We start from the raw sequence: 21,120 nt of genomic DNA, 5'->3' as shown, positions 1-21,120 counted from the left end.
ACAGAGCTGGTCTGTGGTATACAAATCAGGAATTCAGTGCCATAAAGCTCTGAAAGTTGGAAGGAACTGTAAAGTATTAAAACATTGAATACAGTAGTTAACATTAAATGAATTAAAGAATGCCTGCTATCAGGCAAGAGAAATCGAGTATTTTGCCAGCTGCATTAAATTCTAGAGAAAAATCCAGCAGAATAAAATCACCCTGATTGTGTAGGTGGGTTGGGGGGTCAGAGAGAAGGGTGTACTTTATCCTTGAAAAATCCAGAGGAATTGCTGAAGTTTCTTTAAGAATTAAGGAGTGCCTGCCCTGCATTCTGGAGAGCTGTCCTTTACAAAGACAAACCCCAAGATCGTAGTTAAACCTAAGTAAAGACTGTTAATACCTGTAGGCTGTGGCCTGGTAGACTGGAAGACTATAAACCGATGCTTAGGCTGTGTCACTGAGCTCATTATTTCCAATAGTCCAGGAAGGTAAGAGCTCAATAAATCTTTCTTTCACTCAGTTATATATAATATGACAGAAGAGACCTGAAGAGTTAACTCTGTTGTAAAGAATATGCTTCTTTCCTCAACCCACCTGGAATGAGCGAAGACAAAGATAGAATTAATCTTCAGAGAGAAAGTACTCTAAATCCAAGGTAGCGTGAACATTTTTTTTTTTAATAGTCTAGACTGTCTTGTGTTTACTCCGTAAACTTTCACACCTACTCTCTAGACTTAGAGGGAAAGCGAGCAGTACTTACAGCTGACTGGGCTCCATGCTAATTCTGACATTAGGAATGTTCTTTGGAATCACCAGAGACAGGGCAAAAAGGGAATTCATCAGGAGACCATTCCAAAATCTAACCTTGGTTTTCAGCATAACAGCAGATTCTTAAGGAACATTGCTAACAGACCCCTCTAGCAAAAAGAATAAAATGAGACATTCTATTAAAAAAAAAATCAGGCAGGCCTATAAGAGAAAAACTGTCATGTGTCCTATGTCCTACCTAATAACAATGAGACATACCAAAAAATTATTTGGTATTTATCTAAAACTCAAACTGGGGCATTTAGTTTCATTTTTTATTTGGTTTTTACTAAACCTGGCAAAACTACATATTTCCCTTATCACAGGCATAAAATACAGTATTCCTGGTGGTTATGTCTAATTCAAAGTTGTTCTACATTTTTTGAATTCCAGGGTAGTAGTAATCCAACTGTGCTAAGGGATTGTTGATAGAATTATGTTTTCTTTTTGTGAAATTAATAAAGGATTTAAAATTTTTAAATGAAAAAAACTACTAAAGCACATACATGTCTCATCAATGAACTTCCATTATTGGTAAAGTAAGTTGACATGAGCTCAGTTGAATATCCACTATGACATATACCTCCCTTTACTTAGGCCCAGAGCAGGCCCTGCTGCACTTGACCAAGACACTGAGCAGCACCCAAAATTTTTTTCTGGCAGAGCATTGCATGTGGTTATGAAATGGGCATACTACCTTTTTGTGTTTTGGGGCATCTGAAATCATAAACTTCAGAATGAAACATCAGTCTATCTCATATATTACATTAAAATGGCAAAGCAATTTTATTTCTTTAAAAAAGCAGGGCAGAATAGACTGGAAGATAATACATTTTGGACATTGTGGGAACTTTTAGAGTCCTGGACTCAAAATGATTGGATAGCAATCTTCTTCATAATTTTCCTAGGGATTATTTTTGAGATCATACTCATAAAGATTTGTTCATCCTTTAATAAGAAGCCTGCACTTCCAGAAAAGGGTAGTTCAAGTGCCCAGAACGTAAGAACAAATGGTTGATTTCTTTCTTTGCTATTTTTCAAAATCATACATAAGAATAACTTACAAAATGTAGAACTCTGGTATTTGGATTACTCCTCAATATTTGTTATTAATCTCTCCTGAAATAGGAGGAAGACAGTTGCCTGAAAAGCACAAAATTTGGTATGTTATAAATTTCATACTTTAATATAAAACTTGTTCAACCTGAGCCTCTCCTATTGGTGCTCTGACCTTTTTTTTTTCATTCCCTCTTATCTCTAGATAACTGTCCAGCTCCTTCATCTTCTGAGGAAAGGTAAGTGATAGATTTTGAATTTAAATGAAACAGGTTGGTTTTGTGCTATGCAAAATTGCATTTACATCTGAATTACAGAAAAGTATTTTCCCATATGTATAGAGGACCGCAGGTACTCAACATCATAATTCAACTTAACATTGATTTTTATTTTTTCATTTTTTAAAAATTTAAATTCATTTAGCCAACATATAGTACATCGTTAGTTTCAGATGCAGAGTTCAGTTAATCATCCCTTGCATCTAACATTGATTTTCATGGCTGCTCTGTTCCAAGTTGTATTAATGGCTTTCATGTACTATTGAAATTATCCTTCTAGGTGGGTAGTATTATTACTGTTTTTACAAAGGAGGAAAGTCTAATGAGGTTTAGTAACTTGCTTCCCTATCCACCCTCTCTCTCCAGTACCTACTGAGAACCAAGTAAACCCTGAGCTAGGTACTGCAAGAGTGACATTCTGTTTATAGAGCCAGAATCCATCAGCATCCCGAAGATATACTAGTGCTAGGGATTAAATATGACATCACTACTCTTGTTGCATTAATATTTTAATTGCTTGTATCAAAATCTATTCAACAATCATTAAATATCTTCTCTACAATGGGCATTGTGTTCGGTACTGGGATACAAACAATAAGACAGTTTCTATTCTCTAGAAGCTTATATGCTTGTGGAGGAGATACACGCATAAAGGATGATTGCCTTGCAGTCTGGTAACACAGTGACAGAAGCATTAGGAAAACATTTAGGAGATAGCTAAGCCAGCATAGAGTGTTAGAGATGGCTTCATGAAGAAGCTTATGCTGAGGTGAATTTTAAAGGATGCATGAAAATTAGAAAAAGACAGCAGGGTGTTCTAGGACATGAGTAGAGGCAAGTAAATAAGAAACAGCAGGGTATGTGCAATAAATTATGACTACCATTAGGGAAGAGATAGGGCTCCTATGGTGGGCAGCATATTATAGTGAACAAACACAAATTTTAATTTAAAAAAGTCTAGGTTTATGTCATAGTTCTGCCTTTTAATGACATTATAGCCCTAGGCTTATGCTCACCGGCCTGAACTCCATTTCCTTACTTTCAAAATAGCAGTTAGAAGAATTATCTCTTAGAAAATCTTGAAGATTAGCTAAAATGATATGTGTAACAAAGCAAGAATACTTTACCCTGGCACCAGAATTATCTTTGAGGGCAGAACCATATTTGGGAGAGCATCTTAGATTATTTTGAAGTGATCCTGCTTGAATATTGATGGGAGCCCAGGCGTCATGCTGGTCAAAGTGGGTTGCATCAGACTGAGTGAGTTCTGTCTTGCTTATGAGGTGGGAGAGAAGAGGAAGGTGGAAGGATGGGCAGAGGGGAGGGAGGACCCCGGGAGAAGACCTGAGGCTTAGTACTGAAAGGATCAAGGACATCAAAGGACACGACCACCACTCACCACCATCTGATCAGGGAGAGTCTTGCTGGCCAGGTGTAGTCTCAGTGAGCAAAGCAAACTGCTCATGAGACATCGATCCACTTTTGGGGAATGGTTTGTTTCAGGGTTGACGTCAGCCTTAGAAGTGTGTTGGGAAAGCCTGCCACCATTATATGACTTTCAAAGCTTGGAGCTGTCATTGGTTGGTCTCAGAAGCGTGTTTCCTAAAGGGTGTTATCATTGATAAAAATGTTTAAAAATGGAATTGGTATTTATTTGTTACCATGACCTTAAGACTGTACTGACTGTATTCCATTGAGTGGTTTAACAGATTTACAGTTATTTCTGATGTGTCCTTGTTACCATGGCTGTAGAACTGTCAGTCTTTTACCAGAGTGCAGGGACTTCTTTTTAAATTTTCCAAGGCCACGGCACCAGGGTGGTTCGGTGGTTAAGTGTCTGCCCTTGGCTCAGGTCATGATCTTGGGGTCCTGGGAACAAGCCCCACATTGGGCTCCTCGCTCAGCAGGGAGTCTGCTTCTCCCTCTCCCTGTGCCTCTTCTCTTGCTTGTGCACATGCGCACACTGTGTCAAATAAATAAAATCTTTTAAAAAAATAAAAAATTTCCACAACCAGTTGAGGTTGCTGGGAGAGGCCAAAGGACATTGCAAAAATGGGGAGACACAACCAGTGTTAAAGTGGGTATTATTCGTATTGCTGTAACCAACTCCCCTCCATTTCTGCCTTCAGTCCTGAGCCACTTTTTTGGGTGTTTTGTGTATATGGATTTCCCCCGCCTTACTGAACTAAAAGATAAGGTTGGGTTGTATGTCTGGGTCAGCTTGTTGTGAATGAAGGTTAGTAATCAGAAACCTACAGTGAAGAGTGGTCACTCAACAAATATTTACCAAGGGCCTGCTGTGTGCCAGGCATTATTGTACGCCCTTGAGATATATTAGTGAATTAAAAAAAAAAAATGATTCCTGCCTTAAGGTTTAGTTGGAGGAAAGTCTGATAATAAAAAACAATAGGATAAATAAAGAAATAATATGACAGAACATGATAGGATTTATGGTAAAGCAAAAGGTAGAATAGGGTAAGAGGAATGAGGTGCCAGAAATAGGGGAGGAGAGGTATGTTGTAACATATATGATGGGGTTTGACTAAGGCCTTGAAGGGATATGGGAGTTAAGCAAACAGATAAGGTAGAAGAGGATTCCAGACAGTGCGACCAACTAAAGCAAAGACCCTAAGGGGGAGTGTACCTAATGTTTTAGAAACCATAAGAAGGCCTATGTGGCTGGTGCAGGGAGTGGGGGGTGACATATGGAGGATGGGGTCCGAGAAGTAATCGGTGACCAGATCATGGTTGGGTCTCTTAGGCCATGTTAAGGGCAACAGCTTTTACTCTGAGTAACAATGGAGAATCATCGTAGAGTTTTGCATAGGGAAGTGATTTTTTTAGTAATTAAAAATTTTTTTTATTAACATATAATGTATTATTAGTCCCAGGGGTACAGGTCTGTGAATCTCCAGGTTTACACACTTCACAGCACTCACCATAGCACATACCCTCCCCAGTGTCCATAAGCCAACCACCCTCTCCCTACCCGCCTCCCCCCAGCAACCCTCAACTTGTTTTGTGAGATTAAGAGTCTCTTTTGGTTTGTCTCCCTCCCGATCCCATCTTGTTTTATTTTTTCCTTCCCTACCCCCAAACCCCCCACATTGCCTCTCAGATTCCTCATATCAGGGAGATCATATGATAATTGTCTTTCTCTGACTGACCTATTTTGCTCACCGTAATACCCTCTAGTTCCATCCACATCATTGCAAATGGTAAGATTTCATTTCTTTTGAAGGCTGCATAGTATTCCATGGTAGATATAGACCACATCTTTTTTTTTTTAAAGATTTTATTTATGTATTTGACAGAGAGATCACAAGTAGGCAGAGAGGCAGGCAGAGAGAGAGGAGGAATCAGGCTCCCCACTGAGCAGAGAGCCCGATGTGGGGCTCAATCCCAGGACCCTGAGATCATGACCTGAGCCGAAGGCAGAGGCTTAACCCACTGAGCCACCCAGGCGCCCCTATACCACATCTTCTTTATCCATTCATCTGTTGATGGACATCTAGGTTCTGGGAAGTGATATTTTCAAAGGACTATTCTGCCTGCTGTGTTGAGAGTAGACTGTATTTGGTCAAGGGCCTACGCAGATGGCAGGCTATTCTGAGTAACCCAAAGTGAGAGATAAAGGTGAATGACACCAGCGTAGCAGCAGTGGAGGTGGTGAGACGTGGTTGGTTTCAGGACATACTTACAAAAGGAGAGCCGACAGGGTGGATCTGAGAGAGAAGAGGCAGGAGTCAGTCCTAGGAGTTTGGGCCTGAGAAGGTAGAAAGTGCAGCTGTTTTCAACCCTGATGAAGAAAACTGTGGGTGAGGCAGATTTTGATGGGGAGACCAGGAATATTGTTTCCTATTTGTTGAATTAGGGCTATTGATTTGATATCTAAAGAGGTAGTGAATAAGTGGTTTGGGAAAGATGTCGGGTAGAGGCACTAAGTTTGGGGGTTGTTGGCTTATGGACAATATTAAAAGCTGTACGAGAGGATGAGATTTCAAAGAGACTGTGAGAAGGGAAAAGGAACAAGGACTGAGCCCTGCGATACTCTATAAAGAGTTCAGAAAGAAGAGGAGGAGCCATCAAAGGAGACTGGGAAGAAGCTACCAGGGAGTGAGGAGGAAAACCAGGAGAATTATGATGGCCTGGAAGTCTGCCAGATGGAGAGTATGTGGAGCTCGTATACAAGATAGATATCAGACCCAAAGCCCTTATAAATAAAAAAGCAAAATCCTTAACAAGATACTAACACACCAATCCAGCAGCATATTAAAAGAATTATACACTATGATCCAGTGGGATTGTTCCTAGGAATGCACAGTTGGTTCAACATAAGAAAATTACCTAACATTGTTTTATTATGTTTAAAAACACAGTATTACATTGCTGAAATACCTGTCTTGCATTTCAGCTTTCCTCTTTTTCCTGAAATATGCAAAAATTAATCATTTTTATATATTATATTTTCACTATTCTACTTTTTAAAGTGAATAATCACATTCTTGTCCTGATGAAATTTTATCCTAATTATGTTTGGACTATAATTTATTGGGGTCACTTGATTCCCCAGAATGTTTGTATAACCTACCTTTATCAGTTTGGATATTTTAATTCTCAGGTGACAGAAAACCATGATTCAAACTGCCATACTAAGAGAATTTATGGTATCATATGATAGGAAATCCTGAGGTAGACTAGGCTGCAGAACTGGTTGATACAGTGGCTCAGCAACTTCATTAAGGTCCTTTCTCTCCTTTTGCCTTTCTCAGTTTTAGTTGAGGTGGGTAGAAAGGTGGCCCCTGCAATGTCCAGAGGAAGTAAGAAGTCATTTCTTTCTGTGTCTTTCTTAGGAATGGGGCAACCTTTCCCACAAGTCCTCAAAAATCATTGCCTTATGCTAGGACTAGTTCATGCCCACTCCTAAACTAGTTACTTGGAAATAAGATTACTGCTCAACTTAGCCTGATCATTTGATGTAGAATATGGTGGAGAGTCCACTTCCATGATCATTATTCCAATCCAAAGTTGGGCTGAGAAGCACTACCCTAAAATGTAGGCCTTTCTCTCGATTAGAAATAAACAGCTGTTAAAATAATCTGGATTTATTTAAAGAAAACATTTACTTATGGTACTGGACATTCTTCTGTTGTATCTAAATTTTCACAAGAATATTTTTATCCTAGTCAAACTTTCAGAGAGCAGAAACAAACTGATTTTCTTTATAAAATGATATGATGTTTTAAAAAAGATTTTACTTATTTATTTGAGAGTGAGCAAGTGCACAAGAGGGGGAGGGATAGAAGGAGAGGGAGAAGCAGACTCCCCACTGAGCAAGGAGCCCCATACAGGGCTTGATCCCAGGACCCAGAGATCATGACCTGAGTCAAAAGCAGCTGTTTAACGAACTGAGCCACCCAGGTGCCCCTGTAAAAGGATATAATCTTAACCCGCAACTTTGACTCACTGCTGTCAGAAGCAGACTTCGGATGGGTTTTTGAGATTAAAAAAAAAAAAAAAACCTCTCATTCTCTGAGAAATGAAAATAATTTACTTCATTTTGTCAGTGGGTTGATTTATGAATGAATGAAACTAGGTTATGAATTATTTTATAATGTGGATAATGGCTTTTCAATTTATCCTTCTCTTGAGCTATGTTTTCATATGCTATATTGGGTTTCCGTAAATCTAGAGAGTTCTTAAATGAAATATGTCCTAAGTGACAACTCATTTACATACTGTTTTCTTATATTCAGAGTTGGTGACTCTTCAGAAAGAACAATTACTTCATCACTTCCCTCTGAAGAAAATGAAGGTAACTTTGAAGATAGAGTTTCAACAGCAGATGAAGTAATATGGTCAAGTACCAGTGAAAATAAATATCAAGTAAGTCACTTTAGTGAAAGTCATATGATATCTTCAAATGGGACTAGTTCATCTTTGTCACTGTTTCATTCAGAAGTAAAGAAATTTTTTCCAAGCCATGGAGGGTATCCAGAAAATGAACATGAAACAATACAATTTTCATCCAAGAAATTATTTTCAATAATGAAAACCAACAAAAATAAAAATGTAATGTTTTCTCCTGACTTTAACTTTTCAAGAAGTTCTAGAATCACTGTAGAAAGTGAAGATCTCGATGTGGCACCATGCCCTTCTGCCCACTTATTTCTTTCTAGAGACCAAGTCAGACTTCTGGAAGAAAATGTGAGAAATCAAATTGCTTTAAAATCCAAAACTACATTAGAGAATAAAATTACTTATCTGTACTCAAGAATTCAAGAGTCCTTGATCCAGAATAACAGAATAACAGATCAATGTTCTGTTAGAATGGGTATTTCTGCCCAACCACAAGATTCTTTTTCAGGACAGAATCCTCCTCAGAATCAAGATTTTTATGAAACCAGGTTTACTAGTCAAGCCCAACAATTTGTTAACAACCAAGAATCAATTAATAGCCAGCCTGATATCATGGCCAGATACTTTGCATTACCTCAGGATTTGATAAGGAAGCCATTTTCCAGCAGTGTGCAAGACTCCTCTCAGACCCAAGATATGGACAGAAACCAACATTTGGTCGATGTCTCATATTCTGTTGAGACTCAAGAGTCAATCAAGGGCCTAGAGTCTGATAAACACTTCAGTGAGGCCCAGTATTCTGTTTGGCTTCAAGATTCAAACAAGATTAAATATTTAATTCAGGGGCAAAATGCTGTTTTTAAGAATGCCAGATTTCTAGTTTTAACTCTAAGTCCAGATTTACTTGCAGAAGGGGTGCTGCAAATGGAGAGTGTAAAGCCAGGGGGACAGAAACAAACTGCTTCATCAGAATTAAGTCAGTATTCTGTATATGGCTTAGGGCCTCTTTCACCTATCCTTAAAAGGCAGAAAAACAGGAGAAAAGCATTACACAGTAAAAGTAAACTTAGTCTCAAAGTTCCATCTCAAAAGTCCAAGAAAACACCAACTCCATGGGTATTTCAAATGACAGTATGTCACACTTCAAAACCTAGCAAGTTAGGATGCACGTATAATGCTAAGGAGAAAGAAATACATCAAAGGAAAGGTATATCAGATACAACTTTGCATCTTACTTATGTTTCCAAGCTTATTCCTCCCTATGTTAAGAAGTATTCCAGAAGAAAACTAGTGAAAGTTATGCCAGGTGTAACAGGATGTAGACATTCTCTGTCAGCAGATGCAGAGAATGTCGATTACCTGGGGTCTCTTGAGAAAAGAGGAACCTCGGGCAGTACTAAAAATATAAAGCAGCATGACGGAGAAAATAAAGGACAAAAAACCATTTTACCAAAAATCCCACGTCAGCTAGAACAGTCTTTTGTGGTCAATACTTTTCCACTAAAAACACCTTGTTCTTCCTTGATAGAAATGACCTGGAAGAACAAAGAGTCTCTTAGAGACCCAATTATACAAGCAAAGGAAATTGGTATTGCAGAGTTTCATGCCCCCAATAGTAAAAAAACATCTGATTTGCATATTCCAAAGCAGGAGGCCCCTTTAAAAGAAGCTTTATCAGAACCTTGGCAAAAATGTATCTCCTCTACGGAAGTGGAATCAAACAGAAGAATGAAAACACAGGAAGACCTAAAAAATACAGAGAATTCCCATCTTCCACTTTCAAGTGGAGAGAAGTTACCAACTAGTTCACCAGAAACAAAAAGGGACTTTCCACATGGAAACACACAAAAGCAAAAAGATTTTCTAGAAATTGTTCTGGAGACCTCAGAGGTTAATCTGCTTATTTCACTAGGAATCAAAGAGCATAAAACCAGTGAGCAATTAACAAGTGTAAAAACTCAAGAGAGTACAGAAGATGTAATTATGAAGGAAAAGCAACCACTACTAACCCTTCATGTTACAGAATGTGATAACCTGAGTGAAAGTGGGGGACTGGAACAGGACACTAGAGGCAACATAAAAAATATGCAAGGTAAAAGAATATTTGCTACATTTCACAATGCCACTAACACGATCATTTCTGAACCCCCTGATGTGGAAACGCATAGCAGATTAAAAGCCAAGAGAGATACATCAACAACAGGTGTTAGTCATTCAATGGCAAAGCCGAAGAGATTACCAGATGAAAAGAAAACATGGGATGCAAAATACATTGAGAAGAGATGTGTATCTAAAAAGCCACAAGAACATGGCAGAGAAGAACAACAAATTTGTCAAGAAGGATTTCCACAGCTGACACAAGATTTCAGCCTCAGCCTGCAACTAAAGCAGAAGCCTAAATATGTCAGATTTAAAATAAAACAGAGCAGTTCGGAAAGTAGAAAAACTCAAAATAAAGAGCAAGAGGTACAACCACAAACTCTTCCCACAGGAACAATGCTGGGGACTAGTCCACGCCCCACGACGGGTCCATTTCAAGTTGAGGTAAAGCAAAGCAGACACAGACCTACAGGTAGAGGAACTGCAGATGCAGAGAATCCTCTTCCAGGGCTGGAGAACTCTCGAGCTGGTGAGGTTTCAGTTGAAACAACAGAATGTGGTGTCCCATTTGGTGGAAGCCCCAGAAGGATAACAGAGGATCATATTACAGAAGAGAAGGCAGACCTCCAACAAGTTTTACCTGCAGCTGCTCTGCGTTCCTTCATTATCCATATGCTTCCTTTATCATATTTAAAAAGACAGCAAATCAGAAAAAAATTACCAGGTGCAAAACGGGTAGTCAGTCCCAAATCTATAATTACGAAAGTAGAGAAGCCAACAAATTTACTGATGCCGAGTATCAGTAGGCATGGTACTGCAAGTCGTTGGAAAAGACTGAGCGGCAGTTTTAAAACCTTAATTAAAGAGATGCTGCAAGATAAAATTGTGGCAGATGAGCTTGTGAATGTTACTTACCCTCACATGTCTGTTTTGCCTTGGATTAGAACACAAAGCAGTTTAAATGCAGAGAATCTCAGTCAGACCAAGCTAAAACAAGAGAAAGCAGAAGATGAAAGGATAGAAAAGTATTCAGATTCTATTATTAAAGGCAGTGACTCTGGCAACACACTAGAAGTTAAACTGCAAGACGAAGTGAGAGGAGACCAAGAAGCTCCACCAGAAGCAGTTCTTCATGACAGCTGGGGCCTCCGATCGGATGCTAATCCAGAGAAGGAATTCCAAACAGAGGAAGAAATACCGCCACCAGTTACATCCTTGGAAACCCTTATGGAGTCTGTTTACTCTCCCATAATAGATCTATTTCATGTTGAGAATATGAAGAAAAGCCTAACAACACAAGCCGACTTACAATGCACTGCAGATTCTGAGACGCCTCTCCCAACATCAGAGACACCTCTCCTAACATCAGAAAAATCACTGGCTGAAGACCCTTCAAACCAAACCAGAGAAAGTAAAGTTCTGGATTATGGAAGTGATACAAGGGAAATGGGTTACTTTTCTGCAGAAACAAATTCTGCAGAATCACCAAAAGATTTACCAACAACCTTTCCAGAGACTTTTAATTGCCATATGCCTGTTGCAACTCATTCCAAAATAAATAAAAACAAAGTAAGATTCTCATACACAGAAAGTTCGGTGAAGTCTAGACCTGCAGATACAAAGACCGTGAAGCCATCAATTTCACAAGTATTTAATAGCACAGATCAGAGAAGGACACTGGATTCCAAATATAAGGCAAAGCTAGAGAAGATCAACCAAGCTAATGGATTGGTATATGAGTTTATAAATACCCTTTACTCTCCCATGCAGAGCTTCTGGCCTGCTCAGTTAAAGCAAGGGGAATTAGAGGAAGTGAGACCACGGTATGTTGATTTCTTTGACAAGAGCTATGCATTCCGTAACCAAGAGGAAAAAGTGGAAGATGGAGAGGAAGTAGAGCCCAAAACTTTGCTAGAAGCAGCTTCACAGCATACCCAGTATCTTCGGCCCACTGCCTCTCAAGGGAAGGAGACCCGCCTCGATGAATCAGTGCTGGACTCTTTAACACGGGAGCTGCCTGTTAATGAGCGAGGTGCGCGGCACCAAGCATGGTTTGCACAAACGGCGCTGCATCCTGGTCCCCAGATGAGTCCTAGAGAAGCTGAGGAACTCAAGAAAATCAGCAAAACAGAAAATGATGTAACAGCCCCTATGAGTCCAAAGATTCCACCTTCCAAAGCAGAGAACCCATCATCTGATACACATTTGAACACCATGACAGAGGGTGGCTTACCATATGGTGGAAATCCTGAGAGGGTACTAGATTCTTATTTTGTGGAAAATAATTCAGAGTTACCAAAAGACTTGCAAGCGACATGCCTGACTTCTTTTGAGTCTGTTGAGCCCTTTGTTTCTAAACCTGAAAGAAAGAAAAACACATTAGAATTAGGGAGGAAGCATATAACAGCAAGTCACAGATACAGAACTATTAGCGGGAAAAAGCCATCAGTTTTACATATGCTTAAAGGCACACAGAGCAAGGGACTGCAGTGCAATTTTAAAACAAAGATGAAAAATCCACAACAAAATAAAAACAGGGTAGATGCATTTCTCAATGTCATTCAGTCCAACATGCCTATTTTGCCCAACACCAAAATGAGTAGCAGGTTGAATGTCGAGACAGATAGGCAGGGGATAGCAAGACTTGATTATATGCAGCCAATGCAAGACAAATTGCTAAATGGAAGAAAAGTGTGTTGCCCAGATTATATTGTGAGTACTTTAACTGACAGTGTGAGAGATGAGAAAGAGGAGGAAGGGAAACATGAAGCTTTACCAGGTCCAGAGAATAGCCGAGTCTTTATATTCAGTGCATCTCAGAAAAATCGTGACCTTGTCAAATCAGATGAGGAACTGAAACAACCGCAAAGTATAAATACTCAGGTACAACCACGAAAACATGGTTCACAAACTATTTTAGGTTCTGCTTCATGCCCCATATTGGATCAGTTTCAATTTGAAAAGCTGGAGAGTTATGCTAGGTTTTTACCTCCAAAGTCAGGGGGAGCAAAGATGGATGAAATCATTTTTTCTGCAAGAGAATACGGTGTCCCGTCTGAGGCAAATCATCAAAAGGAAGACGCTGGCGGTATTGAAAAGAAAGACATAGTGACTTTTGATTTCCGCATACCTGCTTTATCTACATTCAGAAGGAAGAAAAATTTAAAAAAATACTCAGGCACGAAAACTTTAGTGAATCTCAAATGTGGAATTTTAAAAGCAAAGAAACCATCAGTTTCATACATATTCAGTATGAAGGGGGGTGCCAGCCCAAACCATAGAAAAGAATTGGGGTATAACTCTACAGCCAAAATGGAAGAGATGGATCAAGGTAAAAAAGTGGCAGCTAAAATATGTTCTTTCATGGCTAGTACACCTGAGGTTAATATGTATAGCAAGACAGAAAGAGGAAAAGGTATGTTAGGAGAGAGAAGTCTCAGTTCTAAACAAGTAAAGCAAGTCATATCACCACAGGAAGAGGATATTACTTCAGATGACACTACAGAGAACAGTCTTCAAGATGCAGAAGAAGACAGTGAACAGGAGCCATTAGAAGTAATTCTACAGCACAGCCAACACTTCAAATTCTGTTCAGGCCACAGGGAAGAACTTGGTTTTCATCAATCAGAAAGCCAAGGAGGTGGGAAAATTCTGTTTGTTACTGAACAAGACATCTCACAACAAATGCGGCCTCCAGATTCAGTGCAGGGACCGAAGCCAAAGAAAAGCTACCAGACACACAGTGGTGCAACATATACAGTAAGTTCACAGCTTCCTCTTCTAAAGTCAAAGAAATCACTCTTTGATCAAGTTTTAATGGATCCTAAGTGTCCACTTAGGACAAGTGACCTAAGTGTTGGGAGCCATAAGGGGGCATTTTACAGTCATGATAAAGAAGAAAATGCAGAGTTTATAAAAGATCTACAAGCAAATGTCCTGGAGTCTTTGGTCGTCTCCACACCTGGTCTATCTGAATCTAAACTGCAGAGAAAGACTTTTACATGTAGAGCCTTAAAAAATAAAATTAGTCCCAGATGTGTAATTATGAAGGCAAAGAAGACACCAGTTTCAACAATATTTAATATCTCAGGGAATGGTTGTCTAAAAAACCTACGTCCAAAGACCCTAAAATCACAGATTATTGACTTGCTAATTCATATAAAATGCTCTGGGATCCTGGAAGATCTTATTGCAGAGAGAAAGAAAGGATTAGCACAAGAATTACCAGCAACAAGTCTGGAGTCTTGGGATTTATCCACACTTGCTTTACCTGCATTAAAAAGAAAGAGAAGCAATTTAAAGTATATAGACAAGAGAAATAAAATGAGACTTGAATGGGTAACTTCAAAGGCAAAGAAGGCAACGATTTCCCAGACACTCACTGTCACAAAACATGGCACACCCAGCCATAGAAGGCAATTCACATGCAACTTCAAAATCATGAGGAAACAAGGGAAACTCATGGCAGACATGACCCTAAATGCCACCTCCTCTCCTGTTCCTGTTTTACTTGACGTGAAAATGCATAATAGAATAACAGCAGAGTCTGATGTGTCCTGGAAAATGAGATTCAGTCACAAACTGCAACAGCAAGAGGACTCCCCAGATGGAGAGAAAGCCTGCTATGCTGACTCCAGTGATCGGAGGGGCCGCGCCTCCAGTGACACGATGGAGGTCAAAGACCCATGTGAAGAGGCAGCCCCGTGGAGTTCTGAACGCCCCAGCTTCATTGCTGGTAAAATGAAGGAGCCTTACGTTGTGAAGTCAGAACTAGAACTGAAGAACTCAGCAAAGATAAAAATCCCAGAACCACTTAACACAGCGCTGGAGCTGCAGCAACAAACATTTCTCACACAAAGTGTATTACAGTCTGTTTCTTGCTCTATTTTGAATTCACTTCCCTTTGAGAAGCAACCAAAAAGAACAAAAACACAAAAAGGCTTACGATATGTAAAGAGTCCAAAGATTTTATCTCCAGTGCTAGAGAAATCAATTCCCAAATCTCTAATTGTTACCACCCAGAGTGACATCCCAGCTGAAAGAGGCCCTGAAAAGGAACTTGCTAGATCTCCAGAGGAAAAGATAAGGTCGGGAAAGGATTTACAAGGGAGAACACTAAAGAGCTTTGATTTCTCCCTGCCAGTGCCATCCGAATTTGAAGGTGGGAGAAATGCAGCACAAATCCCCAGGTCTAGAAAAGGGAAGGCACAAATGGCCTCAATTTTAAAGACAATCAACATCGCTAGGTCTGGTGCTCTTAGTCATGGAAAGGAACAGGACGTCACCTTGGAAAACACGGCCAAAGAAACACCTCAGAGTATGTCAGATGTATGTTTGAATACCTTCCCTTCACCTACACCCATTTCACCTGCCATCAAAACACGTAAAAAAGTAAAAAAGAGAGACCTATTAAGAAATAAAAGCAATATCATACAGCCAGAACAACATGAAAGGGAAAGACTCTGTCCCTATTCTTCTAATAAATGGAGCAACTCAAGCAGCACATCAGAATCAAGATGGCAAAATAGAAAAGAAAGAGAGGGTGACAGAGGTTTATTTGAAGCAGGTCTGCAATTCCTGTATAATACAGGAAGGAGAAAAGATCAAAATATGCTTCTTATGGAGCAGAACGTGCAGCAACAAACACTGGTTTCAGAAAGTAAATTGGAAGCTACTTGTTCTCCTCCGATTCCATTTCAAACTGAGGAGCTGCGCAAGACTATCCCACCACGAGAAGACATACCAAATAGAACAGGGCAAAAGATTCCATTTCCAAAGTCAGGGAAAACAACGTTCGACTACTTCTCAGTTGATGAAACAGAGCGTAGTTCTGTGTCTGACGGGAGCCATGCAAGGAAGCTAGATGTTCACGTTACAGTTTCCCTACAACCTGAAGAAGAAGATGTCATAAAAACTCCAAAAGTAATGAAACACAGAGTTGATCAAAATATCTTACCTACCAAATCAGGAAACACAGTACTTGGAGATCCGGGTGAAAAAAGGTCTGGAAGTAAGAAAAGTGGTTCCATTGCCAAGAAACATAGAATGCTGCAAAGATATTTACCAACAACATCCACAGTATCTCTTTTATTTGACTCCAAAAGTCAGGAGAAGATATTAAAATTTCCAGGAAGGAAAAATCGTAGGGGTCCCAAATGTGTAACCATGAAGGCAAGGAAGCTTCTTTGTTCACAGATGCTTAATATCATTGAGCATGTTAATCTCTACTGTAGAAAGGAACAGGACCACAACTTAAAATCTATAATAAACGGCATGCAACAGAATAAAAGCACAGCAAATGCATTTTTGTCTCCCATGCCTGTTTCAACTGATAACAAAATAGATATTGAAATGGATATCACATCAACAGCAGCTGCGGGTCAACCAAGAGTAATGCCACACAGCTGCACTTCTGCAGAGCTAGGGAAATCAGCGTGTGGTGGGGAAGTGTGGCAGGCCAACTCAACTGATCCACAAAACAGATCAAGCAACACAATGAAAATGAACGTGCACCATGAAAAGGAAGAGGAAAATATCCAAAAAATGTTATCGGAATCAGTTCCACACTATAAGCAACACTTCAGTTTCAATGTCCATCATATGAAATATCCTGGTTCTTATCAATCAGAATCTGAACTGAATAATTTAGAAGTCAGAAGCACTTGGAATTTGTCTTGTGTAGCACAAAAAATGAGGTCAGAAGAACGCTTTAGAGGAACTAATTTGAAGCCCGTCTCTAGACATGTGATGAATTTTCAAGTTGAAAGAGTGAAAAAAAGTCTTCATACTCGAGAAGGAATTAAATGTATGGGAGGACTAAAGACTCCATTTCTGAAAGCAAGGAAATCGGAGACTGGTTCAATACAATCTGGTGGTCTCTGGGATGAAAATCCTAGGGGAAAATGGGATAGTTGTATTTTTGAGAAAAAGGAAAGGAATCAAAATGACTTAGTAAGAACAGTCTTAAAATATTCAGATTTTTCCAGCTTTGATTCATGTGAACCTAAAAGCCAGAGCTACACATTAGAGTTTCCAGGCAAGAAAAGTATAATAAATCCCAAGCATGTAACTTTGAAGGCAAAGAAACAACCAGTTTCACAGTTGCTTAATATCACAGGATGTATTATAGGAAACCATAGAAAGATAAAGGGGTGCAAATTTCAGTACAAGATGAAAGTGAGGCATTGGTTTGAAGGTGTGGGCGAGGCATCACTCCTTGCTGCTGTGGGAACTAAGATTCCACCACCCGAGTTAGTGACTGATAAACACTCCTTCGAAGCAACAGCAAGGGGCACTCTGTATAACAAAACACTTCACAGAAATCTGCATGATCATATTACAGAGGAAAAGGCAGAGTCACAGGAAAATTCAGCCACAACTTTCCTGGAGCCTGTAGATTTCTTTTCACCAATTTTATCTGACTCTGAAAGTCAGATAAACACAGTGCAATTATTAGAAGAGAAAATCACATTGAACCCCAGACGTTTAACTCTGAAGGAAAAGGAGCCAGCAATTTCACAATTACTTAAAATCAGAGGGCGGTTTACCACAAAACACAGGAAAAAACTTGGATCCAGTTTAAAAACCAAAATGCAACAGATACGTCAAGGTAAAAATGTGGCTGATACATTTCCAAATACCATGTACTTCACACCAGATACCTCTGACATTGAAAGACAAAGTAGATTCAAAATAGGGATGGACAGGGTATCAAGGTTTAGTCATGTACAACCAACACAAATGCAGTTGCCAGTTGAAGGGCTACTGATTTCACACCCACTTAATCCCACTGGTCATGCTGCTTTAAGCATTAATGAACAACAGGAAAAGAAGAGAGACAGAAAGAGAGAGAAGATTGCATTAAATGTGGACCTAAAATTTGTATATGAGCCTATGCCTATTTTATCACACATCACAATGGAGCAGTCACCTAGTACCTGGGGTACCTATGAAGACTCTTATGAAAAGAGACATGCCCTAAACAAAGCAGGTGCTAGTTCTGCTTATGCCTACACACCTATGTATCCTAAAATCGTAAAACATAAAGCTAAGGCAAAAACAGCAGATGTGAAAAACACTGTGCATACCAAACGGATGAGACTGAAGGCAAAGAAACCACCTGTCTCCCAGCTGTTTCATACTATAGTTTGTGGAACCAGAAGAAACAAAAAGGAACCGAGACATGACATGAAGAAACAGAAGGAGTTCCAGCAAGATAAAACCATAGCAGATTTATTTCTGAATACTGTTTGTGATTCTGGATCTCTTTCATCTCAAATTAAACAATTTACAGAAGGAGAAAGGGAGAAAGACAGGCCAAGAAAGCCAATTTACCTTCTTCCACAGATAGAGCTGGTGAAGTCACTAAACAAAAGAAAAATGTCATCTTCAGAGTCCACTAATATAAAGAGTACTATATCAAGAAATATCAAAACACTGAAACAGTGTATTAGAGAACAAAAAGAAAAGGGCCGAATTGTTTTACTGGACATTCTTCCACAATGTAGAGATCAGTTAGTGATTAGCCAAGAAGTGAAGAAGGAGCTTGACCACGTGGAAATAGGAATAGCTTTGAACAGAGAAGTCCACCCTGGTCTAGCTTCCCAGAAGAGGGAAATCAGTTACACTGGGTTAGACACCCCAAGAATCAGAACACATACAGAATATGAATTCCTTGTTGCACAAAGAGCAAAGCACAAAGATACAGATGTAGTCAAACATTCAGTTTCAATTCCAGGGGGGGAAAGAGTATCCAAGAAAACCAATGTTTCAGTAAATTCAAAAAGACAGAATATATTTCTTAAAGAGTTGGATGCTTCTCAACAGATGACTCACAAGGAGAAAGAATTCGGGAAACAAGGAAGTATTTCAATGACAATTTGGGGATCTTTTGCCTTCTCCATTATGGAACCTCCTCATTTGAAAAACACAGGAACGGTAGCTGAGGAAGATACGTCCACTAACAAAAGAACTATTTCACATCTATTGAGAAGAGAAGACATAAAAGAAACCGATACCTCACAAGGTTCAAAAGGACAGGAGTATCTTTGCACCAATCTGTGGGTCCGGCAAACTATGTCTGCAGTGCAAAAAGGAGACGTGAAACCAGATGGCATTCCTGAAAGTACTGTGGATGCTGTGTCTCACCCAAATAGAGAGCTTCTTCAGGTAACACAGGCAGTAAATACAAAGAAAGAAGACGTAAGCACTCCTATAAGTTTACATGTAAATCCGTGGAGAAAAGAGCAATCAAAGTTAATGGATAGTCCATTAAGATTAAATGGATGGAAAATGACTTTTTCTGAAAAACTGAGGGCGAAGCAATTCCATAGTTCTAACCAGAATAAAGAAAATATTCTGGAATCCGTTTCTTCTTGCATATTGGATCAACTCTGTAATGAAAAGCTAAAGAAAGAAGTCTCAGCAAAAGGAATGAGTTCAAAACTTTTGAGTTCAGTGGTAGACAAAGCATTGAATGAAGCAGATACTCCAGTAGATCAGCCTTATATTAACTTGCGTAACAGAAGAAGAAAGGAACATCAAAAAGAGAGTACATGCAAGGTTCTCCAAACATCAGTTTCTCATTCCTTGATGGATGTACTTCAGATTAAGTTGCCATGTGTAAAAAAAACATTGAAGGCTCCAACATACCACACTGCAAACACAGAAGGGATTGGCTTGCATGTGGAGGGAAACGAAGAGCATCCGGAATGTATACATCAGACTTCTCCAAAGTCTGCTTCTCACTCTTTGAGGGATGTATTTCAGAGTAAGACACCATCTGAAAAGAAGGCATCAGAAGAAGTAGTTAGCACTGTGGATTACATTCCAAGTACAGAAAAAATTAGCTCACTCTTTACAGGAAAAGAGACCAAGGTGCAGACAGATAAATGTAAATCAGCTCTAAAACTGTCAAGCTTGTGTACTTCCTTACCGTCTCTATCACATACTAATGTGGATTCAAGAATAAAAGTAGGGCAAGAGAAGTCAGGAATACCAAGGAGCTGCCTTTCACCACTAAAGCTCCAGGTATCACCAAATGTCAGGAAAACTTCATTTGCAGAGTCCATTAAGAGAGGTAGCTTAAGCAATGTAAGAGAATCAGAACATTTGCCACAGGGAAAAAAGGAAGATGGAAAAAATGTAGTATATGTGAAAGACATAATGGGCGTCAAATGTGTCGCTTTTAAAGGAAAGGAAACATCTTTTAAACACACACTGCATGGAAAAGAATCACAGTGGAACAACAAAGAACAAGAGGAAATGATGCAGAAAGATAAAAGTGATCTAGACATAGTTCAGAGCAAACGCCATGCTTCCATTCCGCCTTCACCTCGTGTGGAATGGGATCCTGAAATAAAACAGGTGCTCATGCGAGGAATCGCAAGATTTTGTCTTCCATCACTGACGCTCCAGAAATTATCAGATGCAATGGGAATATGTGAGGAACCAGCTGATGATATTTTAAGCAGTATAAGAAAGGCAAAATATGTGCCACAGAAAGATAGAGGGGAAATGGCCTTGGAAGCAATCAGGCATCCCAAAAGAACAGTTTTGAAGGCAAAACAGTGTTCAGTTACACAGGAATTACAGCTGGACAGCAAAGAAAAAGTGAAAGAGATGCAGAAAGATAAAGATAAACAAGTTGGGATTTGGAGTAAATCTTGTGTTTCCATCTCTATTCCTCCTGACTCAGAAGTGGACACAAAAATAGACGGAGAAGATGCCTTGCTAATAAAAGCAAGATCTTCTTTCCTACAAAGAGAACTCCAGGAGTCCTCAGATACAGGAAAAATAGCACACAAACAGGCTATTTATGGTGATACCTTGGACAGTGTAAAAGAAGCCAAGGAACATGATATAATGCAGGAAGAAGAGGAGGGAGTAAAAATGATTAAAGTCATACTTTGGAGGAAAAAGAAATCAATTTTACAGGAAATCCAGCTGGACATCAAAGAGCAAGAAGAGAAGATACAAAAAATCAAAGGTGAGCCAAATGTCCTTGTGACCAATACTAGCACTTGCATACCTGCTCCT

General features: G+C 39.4%; 1 protein-coding gene across 1 annotated transcript in view; it reads left to right on the top strand.

The window, feature by feature from the left end:
* The window catches only part of CCDC168 (coiled-coil domain containing 168), a 32,871-nt gene that overhangs the window by 2,608 nt on the left and 9,143 nt on the right, over nucleotides 1-21,120 (top strand). The window contains exons 2-4 of the mRNA XM_046028334.1: nucleotides 1,919-1,952; nucleotides 2,052-2,085; nucleotides 7,881-21,070. Coding sequence (XP_045884290.1) covers nucleotides 1,919-1,952; nucleotides 2,052-2,085; nucleotides 7,881-21,070 — 13,258 coding nt within the window. The remainder of the gene's footprint in view (nucleotides 1-1,918; nucleotides 1,953-2,051; nucleotides 2,086-7,880; nucleotides 21,071-21,120) is intronic.

Source organism: Meles meles, chromosome 14, assembly GCF_922984935.1.
Source record: "Meles meles chromosome 14, mMelMel3.1 paternal haplotype, whole genome shotgun sequence".
NCBI lineage: Eukaryota > Metazoa > Chordata > Mammalia > Carnivora > Mustelidae > Meles > Meles meles.
Note: the sequence above shows the minus strand (reverse complement) of the source record. Positions and strands in the feature narration are given on the sequence as shown.